The sequence below is a fragment of the Equus asinus genome, chromosome 2 (genome assembly GCF_041296235.1).
Source record: "Equus asinus isolate D_3611 breed Donkey chromosome 2, EquAss-T2T_v2, whole genome shotgun sequence".
Classification (NCBI taxonomy): domain Eukaryota; kingdom Metazoa; phylum Chordata; class Mammalia; order Perissodactyla; family Equidae; genus Equus; species Equus asinus.
The window spans coordinates 87700329-87720760 of NC_091791.1; the positions used below are offsets into that span (position 1 = coordinate 87700329).

At 41.6% G+C, this 20432-nt stretch overlaps 1 protein-coding gene across 2 annotated transcripts in view; it reads left to right on the plus strand.

Moving 5' to 3' along the window:
* The window catches only part of ERCC6 (ERCC excision repair 6, chromatin remodeling factor), a 70554-nt gene that overhangs the window by 15298 nt on the left and 34824 nt on the right, over positions 1-20432 (plus strand). For both annotated transcript variants that reach the window (XM_044759343.2, XM_070493116.1), the window contains exons 6-7: positions 14148-14276; positions 19435-19593. In XM_044759343.2, coding sequence (XP_044615278.2) covers positions 14148-14276; positions 19435-19593 — 288 coding nt within the window. The remainder of the gene's footprint in view (positions 1-14147; positions 14277-19434; positions 19594-20432) is intronic.

The following is a 20432-nucleotide window of genomic DNA, read 5'->3' on the forward strand; positions in this document are numbered from 1 at the left end:
AACTCAGTATTGCAAATTGTCACACATTTTTTTCTGAGCCAAGAGAAACAGTTTGTCCGCTGCAGGTTTCTCCACCATGTCCCTCGGAGCATGACATGGCACTCCCATGTCTTGAGTGTCGTACATTAGCTTACTAAGAGCGCTAAGAGACTGAGAGGGATAGAGGAATTTGTTTAACAGATTACTTTTTTAGTATTTGCTCCCAGGATGGCTTTTCCCCCAATCCTTAACAATTTTTTCTTATTGCTCACTGGAGGGAGACCTAGTTGATTGTATTTCCTCTAGCTTTCCACTGGCCTTTGTGAATGAAGATTGATCTGATAGTTTTGCTTCTGTTATTTAGAACTGCTAATGACCCACATCCATTCCTTAATCTTTTAAAAATAGATGCAGCATACTCTTTTTACAAAAAATTTGGGGACCTGTGACCTAAATCCAGCTCTTCAGAGCTGTTACACTCACATTGTAGTAGTACCTTGTGTAGTAATACATGGATGAGGATTGGCTTAAATGTGTCCTTTCTCATTGCAACTTTGAAGTTATTTTGTACATTTAGTATCTGTAAAGTTGTTTGAGGGCTATTTCTCAACGCTTGCACAGCGAGCAGTGTTGGGCTTTTTCTTAACTACTGTAGAGAATTAATAAAAGTGTTAATCTCAACATATTGATTACAGATGGAGCAATACATTCTCCCCATTAAATTGGATCAGTATTAAATATATTTTAAATATATCAGTATTTTGATCAAGAGCATTTTATTTTGATTGAATTTTAAATATGGGTTTTTTAAATTCATGGCAATAAGTTTTTCTTAATGTCAAGATTGTAAAACTGTTATTTCCAAAGCCATATCATAAGCTGTTGTTTTTTTGCTAAAGTTACAGTGAAATCTCAAATGAATTTCAGAAATATCAATAACTCTAATTGCCGCCAAAATACTATAGCTCTTAAAATTTTATAGCTACAGTTATTAAGGCTGTTAAACTGTGCACATCCACATTGCAGTGTTTGTACTGCATCTCCTTTGGTACTCTTTGGATTGGGGGATGTTAAAAGAAAAGAAAATGCTCAGGATTGAGGAGCATATTAAGAACATTTGAGAACTTGCAGTCACTCTTTATATTTTATTACTTCTTGCTGATATTTGTAGACAGATTGAAATTGTAACGACATTCCCTTGAATGAAGAAAAAGACCTTTAGGATTTCTTATATTAGCCATGGCTTGATGACAGATCAGAATAAAGCTCCATATAGTTCACAACATAGAAACTGAGTTTTTCTGGTTTGAATTTAATGGTTAGAATTTAGGAATATATACCAGGCTAGGCACATTTTATTAAACTTAAATGTGTGTTGGTTATAGCCCTATTAATTATGATGCTCTTTTAAACTCTCGGAAGTAAAAGTGGGTGACTCTTGGCTGTCTCATCCCGTTTATTCTTTCAACTTAGAGTTATGGTCTTTCCTTAGCTCTCAGTTAGTCCTGACGGGGTATCTGTTATTAGCTGATGCTCAGTGGAAATTTCCTCTCAAGCCTTTACTACATCTTAATCTCTTCTGGAACTGGATAATAACACACATGATCCTACTTTCTCTGATTTAGCCTAAGACCTCAGATCAGCCTTTCAGGTTTTAACCTGCTCATGTATTTTGCCTTCCCCACCTTCTTGCCCTGCTTCCTTGTCTGTACTCCGTTTCATTTGGAGGCTGTCTCCTCAGTGGTGGTCCCTGATGCTCACACTTCTGACAATGTACCAGGATGGATGAGCCACTTCTTAGAAATGAATACTCTGTCGTTTGTTATTCATGTCAGTGGTAATCAGATCTTATAAAACACCCATTATTTTTTCATTTTCATTTTGTGGTACTAAAGTTTCCATTAGTATATGGCTTTCAGTTGTGAGGTTTAGCTCTTTCTTAAAATATATTGCTGCTTTAGAAAGCCTAGGGTGTGGGAGCTCCAGGAGCGAAATAAAGACTTAATAGAAGTCACACACATTCGGTGTTTGAGTGATGTGTGTCCCTGACTTACATGTCACTTATCTTGTCCAGTCTGTACAGCGAGGACAGCCCAGAATGGCCAGGAAGACCAAACGTTTCATATGTGCTCCTTTCCCCTCCGCAGATCAAAGATCAGCCGTCCTTGTTCCTCGATCTTGTTGATTCATTTTCCACTCGAGATGGGAGGTCAGCTCCCATTGCATCTTCTTTGCCCTCACTGCATGAATGCATGTCTGCATTCTAGGACTGGCTTCTAGGGTTTCTGGCAAAGAATTTGCAGTCTTTTAGCGGGGGTCATGGGCACAAGTAGGACCTAACCAGTGTGAGGGGACTAATGAATGCAGAGTGAGGCATTCAGGGTAGACTGTGGAGGAGGTCCATCAGAGCACGGGGCCCTGTCTGTTGGCGAGTTCAGATATGTTGATATGGACTTTAGGATGCAGCTAAAAACTTGCCACGTTGTCCCACAACTGCAGGTGCGTCATTGAAAAGGAAAAGTTGCTTTGCTTTGGAGGCGCATGTTTCCTCAGGGGTCTCTTGGATTTCCTTGGAGACTGGTGTGGTGTCCGTGGTATGCAGAGAGGCCCAGTTGCTGAGCTGTCCACGTTAGGACGGGGAGGGCATGTAGCCCCTGCCTCGCCAGCCAGCTCCCATCTTGGACAGTGGCAGTCTGTGCAGGGGGAGGCTGGGGCCCTGTTTGGGTTCCCTGGGAAAGAGTGCCACAGTCCATTAGTGATGTCTACCTGGGCTTGGGGACCATGGAGGGGAAGCAGCAGCATGCATGCCAGCCGTTTGCCAACCTTGAGATATAACACAGACAAAAAAATGTCACCAACTCTTGCCTCTTCTGCCAGCAGTGGTCAGTGCTGCTTGGGTGAGGCTTGGGTATAGGTCAGGTGGCATCCCAAGTGAGAGACTGCCCTTCCGAAGAAGTCTTGTCTCCTCCTGACCTGCCTAGAGTTAGCTTTTATAATTGGACTTACACCCATACCTTAAAGCTCTTGTTTCTATTTCCATTTGGCAGCCATTATTGTTGAAGTTGCTAACCTAACAGCCTCTGTTTCCTTGGCAACAAGCATAGCCTAAAGTCAAGGTTCCCAGCCCTGGGGCGGATTCTTCCCCTGGGAGCCCAGCTATTGGAGGTGCTGAATCAGCATGTCTAGCATGGGGCTACTGGACAGTGATTTTAAAACTTTTCCAGGTGATTCTGATGCGCTGTCAACTTTGGGAACTACTTGATGTGTATAAGTTGATTTTATGTAGTCTTTTCTGAGCCTGTAGCTTTTGGCACATTCGGTTTGTATATCTCTAAAATCTACGTACCCTGCACGATTGTGTTTATGTAGGAGAGGGCCTAGAGAGGAACTTTGGGGTCGGTTCGCTCAGCTAAATGCTGTAGGTAACAGATCATTTGGTTCTTATCAGGGCATGTGCCTCAGAATTGCCTGGGAAGCATCCTCAGGGCTCGGCCTGGAGCAGCTGAGGCCGCAGGGCAGGGTGGGAGGTGCTGGGCCGTGCCCTTGCACTTGCACTACATTTCATTCCAGTCTTTGATCCTATGCATACATATCTTCCAATTGTTATAATTATGATAGGCTGTACAGCGCTTTATAGTGGCCCTTTCAAGTTGATCGACTTGCTCATGGTCTCACTGTTAAGAGAGAGAGCTGGGGGTTGAAGCCAGGACAGGGTTGTGGAAATGCCAGTTTCCATCCATCTGTGGAATTGGGTGGAATGTGCAGTATCTAGATGTGGTCACAAGGTGGTGCCAAGAATCAGCGCATGGTGTCTCCACCTCCCTGGACTGGAAACCAAACCAAAAACCGAAGGCAGGCATCTGGGAGTTGGTTGAGGATTTGGGGAGATTGCTAGGGAGTCTGGAAGACCTGACAAGGATGGTGTGAATTGGGGTAGAAGATTTGCCTCGTGATCTAGTGTAATCTGAGTCTGTAGTCATGGTGCTTGTTGATGTAACTGATTTTTAGTATGTTTTTTTTTTTTTAAAGATTTTATTTTTTTCCTTTTTCTCCCCAAAGCCCCCCGGTACATAGTTGTATATTCTTCATTGTGGGTCCTTCCAGTTGTGGCACGTGGGACGCTGCTTCAGCGTGGTTTGATGAGCAGTGCCATGTCCGCGCCCAGGATTCGAACCAACGAAACACTGGGCCGCCTGCAGCGGAGCGTGCAAACTCAACCACTCGGCCACGGGGCCAGCCCCAAGTTTTTAATATGTTTTTGACCTTAAACGTTTTTCTTTTCTTCTGCCCCATTTTTTGCTTTATTTTATGTGAATAATTTTGAATTTAAAAGGGCTAATGACTCTATTCATTGTGTACATCTTACAGAATATCTTTAATAATCCACAAGGCTTAGTCATCTGGTAAAACAGTATGTTCTTTGTCCTCCCCCTTGAGCACTGGGGCCCCTCGGGCCAGGGGTGGGTTGGATCCTGGTTTGGAGGATTTGCCTGTATACATGCATAGTTCTAGAAGAGGAAGGCTGTCATCATTTTTAGATGCCGAGAGGGTCCAGCCAAGTAGGATAAATGTTGAAAAAAGTCTCCTGGTTTTGGAAATTCGGAGGCCCTGGTGGCCTGAGCAAGGGTAGCCATCGGTGGGGGGGTGGGAGGGGGTTGCCTGAGAACAGCAATGAAAGCTGGCATTACTGAATGCTTACCACTTGTCAGTGCTTCCCCTTATGTGGGTCCCTTGGTTTGATCCTCACAACCCCCTAGGAGAGAGGAACCTGAGCCCAGAAAGCTGAGGTAACTTTCCCGAGATAGCAGTAAGCAGAGAAGCCTGGAGAAGGGGCGGGGGCCTGAAGGTGTTCGGGTCAGGTGAGGTTGACCCGTTGGCTTGGTCTGGAGCGATGGACTCAGAAGAGCATTGCCTCAGCAGCCGCTTCCTCTGGTTACCTGATGGGGACCAACTCCACACTTTGTGCGGGTCCCGTTCCTCACCTGAAATACTGCTCAAGACTGTGCCCCCTGGAACCACGCTCCCAGCTGCTGTCTCCATTTTGTCGTCTTCTTGGAGCCCCTTTCCCTTCCTGTTTCCTGGAGCTGGCTCGCTCTGCACGGGGATTGTGCCCGGTGTGTCCTTCAGTTGGGTCTTTGTTGCTCTGAAGGAGGGTTCAGCTCCTTCAGGTCACACTGAGCCACCTGGTTACACTGTGGAGCTTGGTTTGCTTGTACATTTTCTTGAAAATCCCAAATCATTTGATCTCTAAAAATCTGAATTTAGTATAAAAGTTTAGTCTAGATTTTATCCAGAAACCTAAATATGATGATTTGAAGATTGTTCCTGTCATCAGTTTCTGGGAGTTAATTTCTTTCTCAAGAAACAAACCTGTGTTCTTTTTCTTTTGTTCCTAGGAATCTGTATTTTAAAGAGAAAAGAAAAAGTTACTCCCTTAAGGAGTTTTCTTAGAGAGCATCTTGGCTTCTTTTAAATGACAAAGCTAAAGACGCAAATGAAGACTAATTCCGCTTCGTGCGCCACAAACACCTCTCGTTCTCAGCTCCACTGCATAATTGTCTGCATCAGTCTTAATTTACTCCATGAGATCTGGACTCCTAACTGAGGGTATTTCATCTGCTCAGATGTGCCAATTAAGTCCACCCAGATAGACCATAAAAAGGCAGATAAGAAAAGTAAAACACTGAGTATCTCAATTTAGCAAATTAGCCTAATCTGTGAGGGATTCTTAGCTGTCTGAAATAGAAAACCTATTGCACTACAGAATTGCAAACTATATTAAATACCCAGCTTGGTGCCTTGAATATACTTTTAAAAATCAAATCGTACTCAGTTGTGCTTCTGTTGTAGGATTTCTTTCATGGATATTGCAATAAATGGAGAATGATCCTGAGATGGAAATTTCTCCGGATGTTGAGAATGGTCTAACTGTATGATGTGTGACTTCTCCCTCACAGTCAGTGCAGGCCTGAACCGCTGCAGGCTTCGTGGCCCTTGCAACATAAAAATGCAGACAGAGCAGTACGGTCAGTTTTGAATTTCAAGCAGCTCAGTATGTGACTTCCTTGACGTTTTGGAGAGGCCATGTTCATTGTATTAATATCTGGTCTCAGGCTGCTCGTGTTTGATGATTCCTGTTAATAGGTGGATTTTGCCTTTTTTGTGGATTGGTCTAGGCAGTCAGTACGTTGGTTTGTCTGCTGTTCCGTGTATCTTATGTGTTTGTTCAGCCCGGGTTGTCTGTAGTCAGAAGAACTGCTAAGCTGATTTGACTGTTGCTTGGGAAATTTGGCAGGGTCAGTGAGGAGTGTGTTCTGAGTCACCCCGCACAGTATCGAGGCGGGGAAGGAGCCACGTAATCAGACAGGAAGGCAGGTCGTCTTCCCCTCCTTCAACTTCAGCACTGACCTTTTTTGAGACAAATTAGAAGTGAAGTTTTAGAATTTAGTTTGCTCATATACAGTTGTTTTCATTTTATAGCAATTAAAGGGGTGATTATTGCCCTTTTGGCTGGTACTGTGAGAAAGGGTGTGGTTTTAGGGAGTTTGAAAAATATTTTTTGAGAGGCAGGATTGTGTAACAGGAGTAGACTCTGGAGCCCTGCTGGCTGCGCTGAGTCTCCACATTGGTGTCTTGGGCAGGCCGCTGTCCCTCCCTCTCTCTCTTTGACTGTGAAAAAGAGAGAAATAGTAGTGTCTGCCTCGTAGGGGTCGTAAGGCCTAAGTGAACTGATACATGTAGGCTACTCTGTTGTAAAACAGTGCCCAGCACACAGTGAGCGTCAGAACTGTTAGTCGTTGTTATTTAGTATTTGTTTTCTGACTCTAAATTAAAAGAAGTAATACAGCCAGCCCTGGTTGTCTAGCAGTTAGAATTTGGTGCTCTCACCACTTCGGTGGCCCAGATTTGCTTCCTGGTCGTGGAACCACACCACCCATCTGTCAGTAGCCGTGCTATGGCGGCTCACATAGAAGAACTAGAACAACTTACAACTAGGATATGCAACCATACAGTGGGGCTTTGGGGAGGAAAAAAAAACGAAAGAGGAAGATTGGCAATAGATGTTAGCTCAGGGTGAATGCTTCCCCACAAAAAAAAAAGAAAAAAGAAAGAAAAAGGTACTTGACTATGCTTTGTACAAAGCTTTAAAAATATATATATACATACTATGTATATAGTCATGTATGTATATGTATATATATACATAGTATGGATGAATGGATGTATAATTTCAAACCACAACTCATCCAGAGCTAGCTGATTTTACTTAAGGAGATGATATCTCACGTAGGGGCTGGAAATCACAGGCCATGGAATTGGAATGGCAGTGTCCCAGTAGCCACGAGATCTTGTGCATCTCCTCATCTGTGAAGTGGGGATCACAGCAGTACAAGGGTGATAAGAGGATTACAGAAGATGATACATCTAAGATACTTGGCCTGTGTCTGGCACTCAGTTAGTAGTAGCTGTTCTTGTTATTTGCATGCCCACTATGTGAAACATTTACTACACAAATTTCATCTAGCCGGTAAGAGAGTCCGTAGGAATTATGAAGAAGAGCTTATAAATATTGATATGTATAAAAAGGTGACCTCTTTCTGAAGTAAGAAGCAGTTTAACAGTTGGTATTAGTATCCATGGCCAAATCATCAGCTGTTATAAACTTAGTTTGGTTAATGTTGGGCTATTCTTACCTTTCATACATTTTGTACTAATATGATTGAAGTCAACTTAGTGGTAAAATATCTATACGAGGAACTGGCCCCGTGGCCAAGTGGTTAAGTTTGCATGCTCTGCTTCAGTGGCCCAGAGTTTCACTGGTTCGAATCCTGGGTGTGAACGTGGCACCACTTGTCAGGCTATGCTGAGGCAGCATCCCACATAGCACAGCCAGAAGGACCCACAACTGAAATATACAACTATGTACTGGGGGATTTGGGGAGAAAAAGAGGAAAAAAAATTAAGTTAAAAAAATTATTTAAAAAAATCTATACAAATATAAGTACATTAGCAGTAGTTGTTTGAAGAGAAATAAAAAGTTATTTCCCCTTTGAACATACAAGGGGGCAGCAGACATCTGCCCGAGGGCATTCTTCATGCTTCACAGCCTGCTCCTTGGTTCTGAGTGTGGGTAGGTCAGGATTACACTTTGGTTCCTCCGAGTTCTCTCTGTTGTAAGGTCAGTGTTCTAGGTCCTTCTGTTGCACCTTGTAAGGCTTGATTTCCACACTCCTTGCTGTCCTAGATGCGTAGGATATCGTGCTCAGAATGGGCTCTGATAATCTTGAGCGTGGCTCACAGGACTGGTGGAGTAGCACCATGGCCTTCTAGACTGGGGCGGTGCACTTAACTCCTGCCTGCCCAAGATGGCAGTAGGTGTTTTGACATCTGTTATTTTTTATTCCCATTTAACCTATAGTCAACTAAAATTTCTCAGTTTTACTTTTTGTGTAATCTCCTGCCAATGATAAGATAGCACATGACTTGTATGTAGTATAGAAAAATAGTTTCCAAAGGGTATAGTACGTATATTATCTCCTTTAGTCCTGTAAGAACCTATTATTTGACCCATGTTGTGCTTGAGGAGACAGATGCAGTGATATTAGATGATGTTTCTAAAGTTCGGACCTCCGCTTACCGGTTATAGACCTGTAAAGCAGCTGTCTGCCTACTTCTGGTTTTCATTTCTCAGTGGGTTTCTTAAATCTGTGTTTTTTACTGGGTCCTCCTCTCCTGGCTGCTACTGGAGTCTCAGGGACTGTAGGAGTTAGAAACCACCCCAGTGATAACACGCTTCATTTTATTTGCTTGCAGCTGTGTGACTCTCATATCTATGGACTAAAGAGAAAGATGAAGGTGGGAACATCAAAACGTTATTTCCTTTCTAGTCTGGTAAAGAGAGTTTAAGGCCAGTTAAACTTCTTTTCTGCTCTGTTGGAAGACAAATTCTTTCGTATAAAGTTGACTCTCTTGCCCAGCCTTTCCCGTCTGGTCCTAGGGAGGCGTGGGCCCAAACTCACGCCTCCTGATTCTTCCTGTTGGCTGGTGTGCAGAAACCAGGCTCGTTGCAAAGTGATTCCACTGGGAGACCCAAAAAACAGAACTCCAGAATGACAAATAACTTACAATTTTTGTTATTTAATATAATGAGCTCCCCCTCCTCTCCTTTTTTTCCTCCTTGCAAAATTCTAAGTTAAGAATTTCTCTGACTTTGCAGTTGCCCTTTGCCACGGCTCATTCTTTGTAGTGGACCTCAACCATGTTGATCCGGTGGAGGTCACTCGGTGTCACACCTTGACGGCATATGTGTAGTTGGAGTAGGAGATGCAACAGGAGGAGCCTGTAGTGAGAGAGAACAGGAGGTTTCCTGAACCCATTTCTGAATGACACACTCTGACCATTTTCAAGCCGTGCTTTCTGTCCCTGGTGTCTTCCTTGTCCCAGCCCGATTCTGAACCTCATTCGTCAGCATGGAGAATCAGTGATGAGGTGGACGTGATACCCGTCTCTAGGGATTAAAAATGGCTGAGACATCCTCTCACCTCAAGGGGCTCCCAGTCCAAGGGAGAGACAGATCTAGATTTCGAAAGATGCTAACACTGGACGAGCATGCTAGTAGAGACACCAGGCGTGCCCAGGGTGCCATGGGGGGGCCAGGATGCCTAATTGTGGCTGGTCAGGGAAGGCTTCCTCCTCTGGAGGCCCTTCTTGGTGGAGGTCTGGAGGGTCTCCCAGGTGTGTGGGGGTGTGTGCTGGAGGAGGAAGGTTGGGACAGTAGAGGGATGCAGATGCACAGAGATGAGGCCACAAGGTGTGGTGCCATGGCAGCTTGCTGTGTTTTTCTGCGTATGTATTTTGAACATCCTTGACATGCTGGAAATAGATTAACCTTAAATGGCGGCAACTAGCTCTCAGGTGTATTGTTAGGGTTCCATGGACCAGGTGCCCCAGTAGGTTACAACTGGAGGAAGTGGTATTCCTGGTGCAGTTCAACTGGTTGTGCTGTGCAGTGTTGCCGGCAATCTGGCCCTGGGTCTGTGTTGCTTCTGACGGATCATTATTGCAGCAGCAGCCCCGGGCTCCACGGCCCGGGCCAGGTTCTCATTCCTGCATGAATGGAGCGGAGCCAGGGAGCTGTTCTCTGCCTGCCTCTGGTTGGAGTTGAAGTTGATATTTGTTATGAGGTTCTCTTCCAAGTGGCTGCCAGTGGAGCTGACAGTGGGCCGACTGTGGCCGCCATGTGAGGAGCCAGCAACACTGCCAGCGAGCACCAGGCCCGCTTGCTTTTATGTGGCTGCAGCTGTGACTATTACATGTGTGGAGTTTTCAAAATGAGAGGATAAAAATACGAGAAAGTTCTTTCTTTTCCATAATTGTAAATATTGGACTATTTCCTGCCTCCTTCCACTTTTAAAATCAGTTATCTAGCTTTTTCATTGAAATAACAGAATTTAGACATTTTGGAGCCATGTCTAACTCTTAGGATTTCAGATCATTTGGGCCCCGATGTTCATTTTTACCTGCCCCCAACCAATTTTAAGTCATTCTCTATCTTTTTTGTTATTTAAAAGATGGCCATATTTCATGACAGTTTACTGTTTGCCGATCTGTTACAGAATTTTTAAATTGAGATATTCCAGCAGGTACCTCCTGATGGCTAGGTGTCTTTATTCATGTGATCACGTTATTCATGATAATTTACTGAGCATCCGTTTGATACATTGTCGTAGTTTTTGTTCAGATATCTGCGTTCGGGCAGTTCTGTCAAACACTGTGGCACGTTGCATTATCACACCGGATTGCCTTGTACTAAATGTTACTTTTCCTCTTCTGTAATGAACATAGTATCGTACCTGCCTCAGGGTGTGTGAGGATTTCAATAATAGATACGATTATATGTAGCAGTATATTAATGCATTAAGCACTTACTAGATTCTAGGATTGTGCTAATAAGCGCTTACATGTGACACCTCGTTTAATCCTCCCCAAATCTAGTGAAGTGGATGCTGTGGTCTCCCCCTCTCACAGATGAGGACACTTAGATGCTAAGGACGTTAAGTTACTTGCTGAGGCTTAAAGAGCTCGTAAATGGCAGCTGGGATTTGATTCTAGACCGTTCAAGTCCACACTTTGGTGTTTTGTCCTATGTTCGCTGCACACGTTACACCCAGTTTTATTCATAGTGCAGAATCCCCCTTTACGTCTGCTGGTCGGACAGGTGGCTCCGCCTGCCAGGCTGCAGGACGGCGGGTTACACACACTAAAGAGAGCCACTTTGAGACCCCTGAGGGCCTCTAGGATGGGAAAGGCCTCTCCTTTTCTCAGAATCCCGGTGACTCTGGCTGTCCTCTACCTCCTGGTCCTGTCGACCAGCGCTCGGTGCTGCCCTGCTCAGTGGACGCTGGTGAGGTGGTCAGGCCTGTTCTGGCTACAAGCCACATGAGGAATTACTGCTTTATGTAACAGAGGAATCTCTTTGCCTGAGCCACGTGTGCGTGTGGTTTTATACCATGGTATTTTCCGCCTTTAATATGTGCATATGATTCTACTGGGGCAATTTGTCTTCACAATGATACAGATACTTGCAGGCAATAATGATTTTTCCCCACCACCTTTAGTCATCCTTTAGCCAAACTGACTTTTCATTCTTTACGAAGCGGAAGGCACTGAAATGCAATCATTGCTGTAGTGGCTTGTGTGGTTTCCTAGGTGCTGTGTGTTCTGTGGTGACATGATGCCGTATAGTTTAGGAGGGAGGGAAGGGGAAGGAAGAAGCTGAAACCCTACTGATGCAGAGTGATGTGGTGGGAATTTTAACAGCCACAAAGATTTACAGGCTAAGTCTAAGGAAATAGCTGTCATCTATCAATGAAGTTTAATGTGTGATACTCCTGTAAGTAAAACATTTAATGACCTTGTGCTAAACTTCAGTCAGTATCTTCTGGTGTTTTTCCTTTTCTTCCTGTAAAATTATCTTTGAGTAGTTGCAGAATGGAGTATTTTTAACTGGCTGTGACAGTTTTTGTGATTTTTTCCACAAATTTTGTTTTATCCACAAATTTGCTGAATACCAGTATCTTTTGTTATGCAGATATTTGGTTCTGAGCTCTGATAGTAAGAGTTCGGATGCTGAGGTATATGATCTGGAATTGCTTGCTTGCTAAATTTCAGATAGTAGCAAGACTTTAGATATATACAGCTAGAAAATGTATGTGCCTCATTTTGGTTTCTAAGTTCCAGTAATAAGGGATACCTGTATACTAGGGTTTCTCAGCCTTAACACTATTGCTGTTGAGGCCAGATAGCATTCTGTTGTGGCGGTCTGTCTTACACGTTGTAGGATGCTTAGCAGCATCCCTGGCCTCCACCTCCTAGGTGGTGGTAGCATGTCTCCCCTTCCCCCAGCAGTTGTAACAGCCAAATATGTCTCCAGACGTTGTCAGATTACCCGGGGCTGGGGGGCAGACGAGGTGGACGGGTCTGGACGGGCCTGGCCAGATTGCCCCGGTTGAGGACCACTGCTGTATACCATTGCACTTAACTAAATTTGTGGATAATGTGAAACTCAGAAGAATGGCAAAGAGTAGCATAGCCACCTGGAGGTACTTTATTTAATCAATTTGCATAGAGATGATTTTTAAGTAAGAAAAATACAAATAAAAGGAAGAGATTGCCTTTGGAAGTTAAGCGCAAAAACGTCATTAAATTTTTTACATAAAACTATCACATCTTAAACCTTAAGGTTATATGATAGCTATTTTCTTAGACTTGGCCATATACCACCTTTTCCATTTGCTTTTCTTCTCTAGAAATTACCGACAGTGCTTAGTGATAGGTTCTCTTAGTACCCTGAGAAGCGGTTTCAGTCACCAGCTAGTTCTTCCTTATTGATCACAAATTAAGCCTCAGCTAGCCCTTCTTTTTGTTACTTTGAAGGGGTGGAATTTTCAACAAGGTAAGAATTTATCAGAAGATGTGCTTTAAGGTCCTCAGGCAGCTACCTGGATGGGGTGCCTGTCACTCCTTCTTTGGCGTCTCTGCTGTAGTTGATGCTGGAAAACATGCCATTCCTCTAACCGGCGGTGTGTGCAGTTTCATCCTCACGTTTTCCCCTTCGTCACACGCTCTTTTACTCTTGCGTAGTCGGGGCAGATAAATGCCTTCTTACGTCTCTTGTGTTCTCATTCCCTTCCTGTGAGCTTTTTACTTGGAAGACATTTATCTGTATTGTTGCTTTATTTCGTTTCCACCCTTTTGTGACATTCACTGTCAGTTGCATGCATACTGAAAATGGTCAGCCTTTTATTTTGAAAGTTAATAGAATGTGAGGCTGTTGACTTTTCTATTTTTCTTTTTTTTAACTCTTGACACCAGTGTCCATTATAGTTGTATGGGTACACAATGAGTCTGACCAATGGCTGCCCTTCCCAGCGGTCTCGGTGTACAGCTGAGGCTTTCTGATTTTCAGACATTTCTTCTGTTGTACATACTTGGTAGCACCCTTCCAAAATATAAATGTTCATCTTATTTTACATCTAAAAAGCATCATGTTACTAAATTTATAACTTAGATTTTATTTAGTCAACACATTTTTTTCTCACTGGTATAATTATCAATACTTTTATGTTGTTGATGCCCTTCCAATTGAGTAATCAATATGTGAATCTGAAATATAGTAATTTTGACCCGAAACTTGCTTTATGTTCAAGATACTGTGCTGTTTTATGCTACAACTCTCCTATGTTTAGCACAGAAATAGTAATTATAAATAAAATCTATTTTTTGTTATATTGCCGTTTTGGAATATGTAGTTATATTGAAATTTTCACTAAATCTTTTCTAGAATTAAGTTCATATATCTTAGGAACTAGCAGAGAAATTTTCCCTTAGGGTATGCCAGAAGAGGAGCAAGTAGTTTTGATAATGAAATGGGACCTTACAGAAATATTTCTAGAGTAGCTATAATAATTCAAATAAAATTAAATTGAGAGGGAAGGAAAAGAGAATTAATTGTTTTTCTCTTTTGAATATTGGCATTTTGGGTAATGATGGCAGCAAAAAGCTAAAAGACCATTCTCATTTGCCTGTTTTTCCTGTGCATTATCTAAAACTATTTTAATCTGTCTTGTAACCAAAATAATGGAAATATGATTTTATTTTTGTGGTAGGAGATGGAATAAACTGAGACTGCAGAACAAAGAGAAGTGTCTGAAGCTTGAAGACGATTCTGAGGAAAGTGATGCCGAATTTGACGAAGGTTTTAAAATGCCGGGTTTTCTGTTCAAAAAGCTTTTTAAGTATGTGCCATATGTTCTTTCCTTTCTATCTGTCATCAAGCCATTGTGTACAAATTAATATTTTAGGAATTGCACAGTAGTTACCTGTGGGCCCTTAAGGTACTTGAAACAATTTATTGCAAAATATAGATACTGTCAAATGAAATTTTAGCCACATGCTGTTCATTAAAATTAGATGATAATAAATTGACTAAAGTGCGCGTTGGGTATGTTTATAAATTGATGAATCTATATGGACCTGTCTCAGCAGACTGAAAGCACATTTAAAAGTCATCTACATTGAGTTATTTTTTTGTTCTTAGTAATTTTAAGGGACCAAACTTCTAATTTCTTAAGTTGGGTTAATTAAGTAAGAAGAGTTGTATATTAAAATCACTGTTGGGGAGGTTTTTTACTTCTATGAGAAATAAAAAACTGTTGAGATTATTTTCTGAGTGTCTTATATTGTACCTAAGGGTATAATGCTTTTGAGCTGACCAAATGTGCATCTAAATATTTTATGTAGATGTTGTTCTAATGTCAAAAGAGGAAATATAGGCCAACACCTTTAGGATTAAGTTGCTGTTTGAAACTGTGTTTCATGTGGGAAGTGGCCGCTGTTACAGACGGCGCAGACAGCCGGGGGCTGCATGATAGATGCCTGCCCGTAGCCTCCGAGGCCTGGGCGAGTCTCCAAGATGAGTGTAAGCACTGAGGCACGTTTTCAGTCTCATCACTCGCCGGGTTCCCTTTAACAAGGTCTTTAGGAGGCCTTCTCGATCATGTAGGAAGTTAGACCGTGGAATACCTCTTTCTGTCTTGTGATCGTCACTTGGTTGTTGGGCGCAGGATGCACACTTCTTTCTTTGAGATGGTTATGTTTAATCTCCTTCATGATTCAGCTTTCAGCCATGCCCTAAACTTGTGCAAGATGTCTCTTTACAAATCACATGCTTTTTTGGGGCACCTGATGCCATGGCTGAGTGGTTAAAGTTCTCTGCGCTCCGCTTTGGCTGCCTGGCTTCTCAGGTTCGGATCCTGGGCAGAGACCTACTCCACTCCCCGACCGTGCTGTGGATGTGTCCCACATACAAAAAAATAGAGGAGGATTGGTGCAGATGTTAGCTCAGGGCAGATCTTCTTTAGCAAATAAAAATAAAAATAACATGCTTTTTATATTTCCTCTCCAAGAGCGTATATTATAGTTTTAATTTCCTCTCGGGGATGAGGGGAACAAAGAGGGTGGAGAGTAGTTATTTTATCCCACTAAACATGTAGGAAAGCTGAATCCTCAAGACTTAAAGTGTCTTGGTTAGATTGCCATAACTGGGCAGAGCTGTGAAGAAGTTCAAATCTGAACGCCTAGTAATTTTTTTAGACATTTTATAGTCCGAAGAGGTGGCTGCTTTGTTTATGGCTTCTCCCAAATGAAAATTAACTATGGGAAGGTAAATAAAGACAACGTCTATAGGTAACTCTTTGCATCTTCTCTAAAGTGATTGCTTCTTAAGGAACAGGGCAAATAGTATCAGTGTTGTACTAGCAGAAGGAGTATCCAAATTATAGATTAAATTGACTTAACAAAGACAAGATACTTGTACATGTGTAGTAGGTGAGATGGCAAATATCCTCAAGGATCAAGTTGAATGTGCATTTTTGTATAAATTTCAGATTTTTAGCAAATTTCACAGTTAATAGAACCAAACTTTGCTTACTAAGAGGATACAGGATTCATTGTATTGACTGTTAACCCATTGTAGTTAGTGTAAATACATGTTTTTTAAAAATTTGTCTTAATTACATATTCCTGGAAAGTATTTTGCTATTTTCATCTTTTCTCCCTCAAATACAGAATGTGAAATATTTCATAAATCTTATAAAACTTCTGTTCCTTTTCTTTTGCTATATGAAAAAAAAGTAGTAAGATTGATGGCCAGCATTTTTCTTTTATGATTAATTTTAGCAGGCCAATTTAATTTTAAGCTCTAGATAGATATTTATGGTATTTACCACACTCTGTGGAATTAAATTAACGGGGTATAGTTGTACACAAGGGAGTCCGAAGGCACAATTATCTGTTTAAGTGCTATTTTCTGCAAGATCATATTTAACTTTTAAAATTCTGTTTTGAAAGTTTGCCCAGCAAATGCATTTGTCTGTATAATTTAGCAATCAAATGACAAACTTCCATCTTTTGACCTTCCTTTCAGCCACACTAGTCAATGCAGTCTCAGGTTAGCGTGACAATGCCAAGGTAGACCAACTGTCTGTGCTTAATTTGTGATGCTTCAGTCTTGGGGGGGCAGGGGGAGGGGGGGCAGAGTATAGTAGTTTCTTTACTATTGTACAATAGTTTGTAAAAATCTTTGACTTTCCCTAAAGAGTAATTGTTATGTACTTTTCAAAGGTTCTGAAAACTGAATTCTATAACCCGTTTTCACTTAAAGTGTGCAGTTGTTTTACAGGGTTTATTATTAGGAAAGTGAAGCAACAAAACCTGGGTCAGTCAGCGGCACTGCCCGAACCAGACCCCAGGCCCTGACTCCCATCCAGCAGTACGTGCCCAGCAGCCAGTGTGCTGTGCTGTCCCAGGGCCTTTGTAGAAAGAAAGAGCTGCTCTTTGCTGTCTTTGTACAGGGTCCCCAGTTGTTGGGGATTTCCATGTAGTGATGTAACTTACGGAGCTGCCTGTTAGATATTTTTCCTTACGTCATTTCTGTGGTGTTAATCATCCTCGTAGAAACACAATCCTCTGCTGTTTGAACGCCCTTGGAGATTACACGTGTAGATGAGGAAACCCCCGGCGCACTGTTGCTGCCTCTCCTGGGTCACATAGAATCCAGATGTCCAGGCTCCCTCTGGGATACCAGGCTGGTCACAGTTTCTTATTCCTTTCATTATTTCTTGATTGCTTCTCTCCAGAGTCTTCCCACTTTAAGTTGAATGGCCCCAAACAAAGAGAGGCATTGGAAGCACTGGAACGATCCCTGGCAGATTTTGGTTCCTGCTCTGCCCAAGGAGCTGGTCCCCTAGTTCTTCTGTCCCTCAGTAAAGGGAGGGCGATTCCGGAGCGACTAGAATTTAGTGATTCTGGAGGCGGATTGGACGTTGGTGTTGTGGAGGCTTTTCTGAGTGCGTCTTTTTCCAAAGCTGAGATTGCCCTAGGGTGGTTGTTCACAGCCAGCTTTCTCCTGGAGCTGGCTTTCTCATCTTCAGCACAAGTAATGTTTTGGACTGAAAAATTCTTTGTTGTAGGGACTGTCTTGTGCGTTGTAGGATGTTGAACAGCTTCTTTGGTCTCTACTCAGTAGATGACAATTGGATTTTCCCACTTCTGACAACCAAAAATGTCCCTAGGTATTGCCAAACTTCCCCTAGGGAACAAAATAACCCCTCTTTGAAAGCCACTGGTCAGAATTATCTCTAAGGTGGAATCACTTTGGAATCAGAGGTTCTGGATTTCAATTCTGGCTTGTTCATTTTTTTCTAGCAATGTGACCTTTGGCAAGTTGTTTAACCTCTCTCTGCCTTTGTTTCTTAACTATAAAATGGGTTGACCATCTCCATGCAGGATGGTTTTGAGGCTAAATCCAAACCACCTGCCCTGGTGCCTCCCCAGCTGTGGGCTCCTTAAGTGGTACCATGATTCCCTGATTATATACCACCTGTTAATAGAACTAGTCCTTCTTCCCAAATTAAATGATCTTTTATCCACACTAGACTTCATTGTGCTTTTATTTTTAATCCTCTTTTCCAGGGTACATATTCAGTGTGTAAATTATAATTAATTTAGCAAACTTAACAAGCAGCAAAATTCTCATTCAGAGTTTTCCTTATATGATAATAATGGCAACAGCTAGAGTCAAACTTTTGGAACTGATTTGCAAAATACTGGGGGAAAGTTAATTCTGACATATTTACTGAGAGGAGATTAAATAAAACTAGTTTAACAGGGACTGAAGTCCATAATGAGATTTTAGGTAGAAATACGTAGCTTGAGGAAGCTTGAGGGAGAGTCACCCTGAGCTAACTAACATCTGTGCCAGTCCTCCACCTGATATGTGGGTCGCCACCACAGCATGGCTGACAAGTGGTGTAGGTCCATGCCCGGGATCTGAACCCACCAACCCCCAGCTGCCAAAGTGGAGCGCGCAAACTCGACCACTACACCACCCGGCTGGCCCCTGGATTTCATTGTCTTTTAACTTGTGTTGTTTGCTTTTGCCTTTTTTTTTTTAACTTGGCAAATAATCTTCATACCATTCTATAATGTTAAATCTTTCTTTCACTCTCAGAAATGCTTTTTGCATTATTCCTTTAACTTCGTTTTTAGATTATAGATTAAACATGCCATTGATGGAGAAAGGAAAATACGAATTCCGTTTTTTTTTTAGAGGGGAATATACTATTTCTCTTTGACCAGTACTCCTTATTGTAATAGCTCTGATCTTTTTGTATCTATGATAAAGTACCTGAATCGAGTTCTAGTATCTAAATCGAGTTTTAATTTTAAAATATTAAAAAAGACCTTTTATATTGTTGACTCTTTAAGCTGTTCTTTTTTTTTTTTGCATTTGCTAGTAATATGACAGAATCATCTGTTAAGTACTAATTTTGTGAACAGCCCTATTATTCAGACTTGTTTATGGACTCAAAATTTAATTTTTTCTATTAAAAGATAACTTGATTACCAAGTGACTTTTCAACAGTATGTATATTGTAAATTGTGGTGTTCTCTCTCCTGTATTTTGATGCCGTTCAGATTGAACAAGTAAATATTAATGCCTCTTTTTCATAGAAAAATTATTGGAAGTCTATAACTGAAAATATTTCAGTTTTTTTCCAGAAGGATATTGAATAAAAGATAATAAATTCATGCTGGTTTACCAAACTATTTCTAATGTTGGAAAAGAAATGAAATAGTCCCTAATTACCCTATCTATCAGTTTAATTAGAAATGTTTTAACGTTCTGTAAAGAAAAATTTGTGATTTTATGCCGATGTAATCAAAAATGTATGACCTTGTAAATATAATACTCATGTAAAACACACATCCGGCATGTTTCTCTGACTGGTGCTAGAACCTAGCCCAATGATTAATTCATGAGTGCTTTCTGTTATGATCTGTTTTATCCACCATTTGCCATTTTCTTTTTCTTGTTGGTGTTTGTTGTTGTAGGTACCAGCAGACAGGTGTTAGGTGGCTGTGGGAATTGCACTGCCAGCAGGCAGGAGGAATTCTGGGAGACGAAATGGGATTGGGTAAGACCATCCAGATAATTGCCTTCTTGGCAGGTCTGAGCTACAGCAAGATCAGGACTCGTGGTTCAAATTACAGGCAAGTGCTCCTCTGCAGACTGTCAGTCTGTGGAGCTCAATTAATATTTCATCAGATGTATTGCTGTGGAGGAGGGTCTTGTGAATTATTGATGACATTTCAATTACAATATTCCTTTAATTCTTTTAGTGGGGGACATCAAAGGAAAATTTTTACGAGACAATGGAGCTGTAGGGCAGGAGAAATTAAACATGTAACACTTTTAATGAATTCCAGGCATTGATGCTTCATTTTGCAGATGAGCCCCACTAGATATTTTGGGTCAATACAGTGTCTAAGGTTAGCTTCTGCAAATGGATTGTTTACAAACTCAATTATGTTAATATCAATAGTTTACACAATATGGAATTTTAAATTAGGCATAATACCTTTAGTTCCATTTATTAAATTTTACATTAAAATGTTTGTTCTGGCAGGAGACCAGGTGAGCATTGCAGGAAGTGCAAAGTCTGTTCCTGGGGAAAGTTGGAGCTTTAGAGAAGCCGTTCTCCTGAATTTCTTTTATAATCAGTGTGCGTGACAGCATTCATAGACAGCGCTTTTTTCAAACGAAGTTACTTGTCTGCTCGCTATACCTTCTACCCCCCTCCCATCTTTAAGAATTTTATGTAAATTTTAAAGCCAGGACCTAAGTGACTGTCTAAAATGGTAGAAAATTATGTTAGGATTATAATCTTTATTTTCTTTAGGAATTTAAATAAACTATTAAAGCTTTAGTATTCTGAAAGAATAAGCATTTAAACTGTGCTAGTTCAGTCCAGTAGGCCTGAAATACTTGATCTTGACATACAGTGAGCGTCTCAATATTCAAGCTGTGAACTGGCTTTATGGAAGCCCGT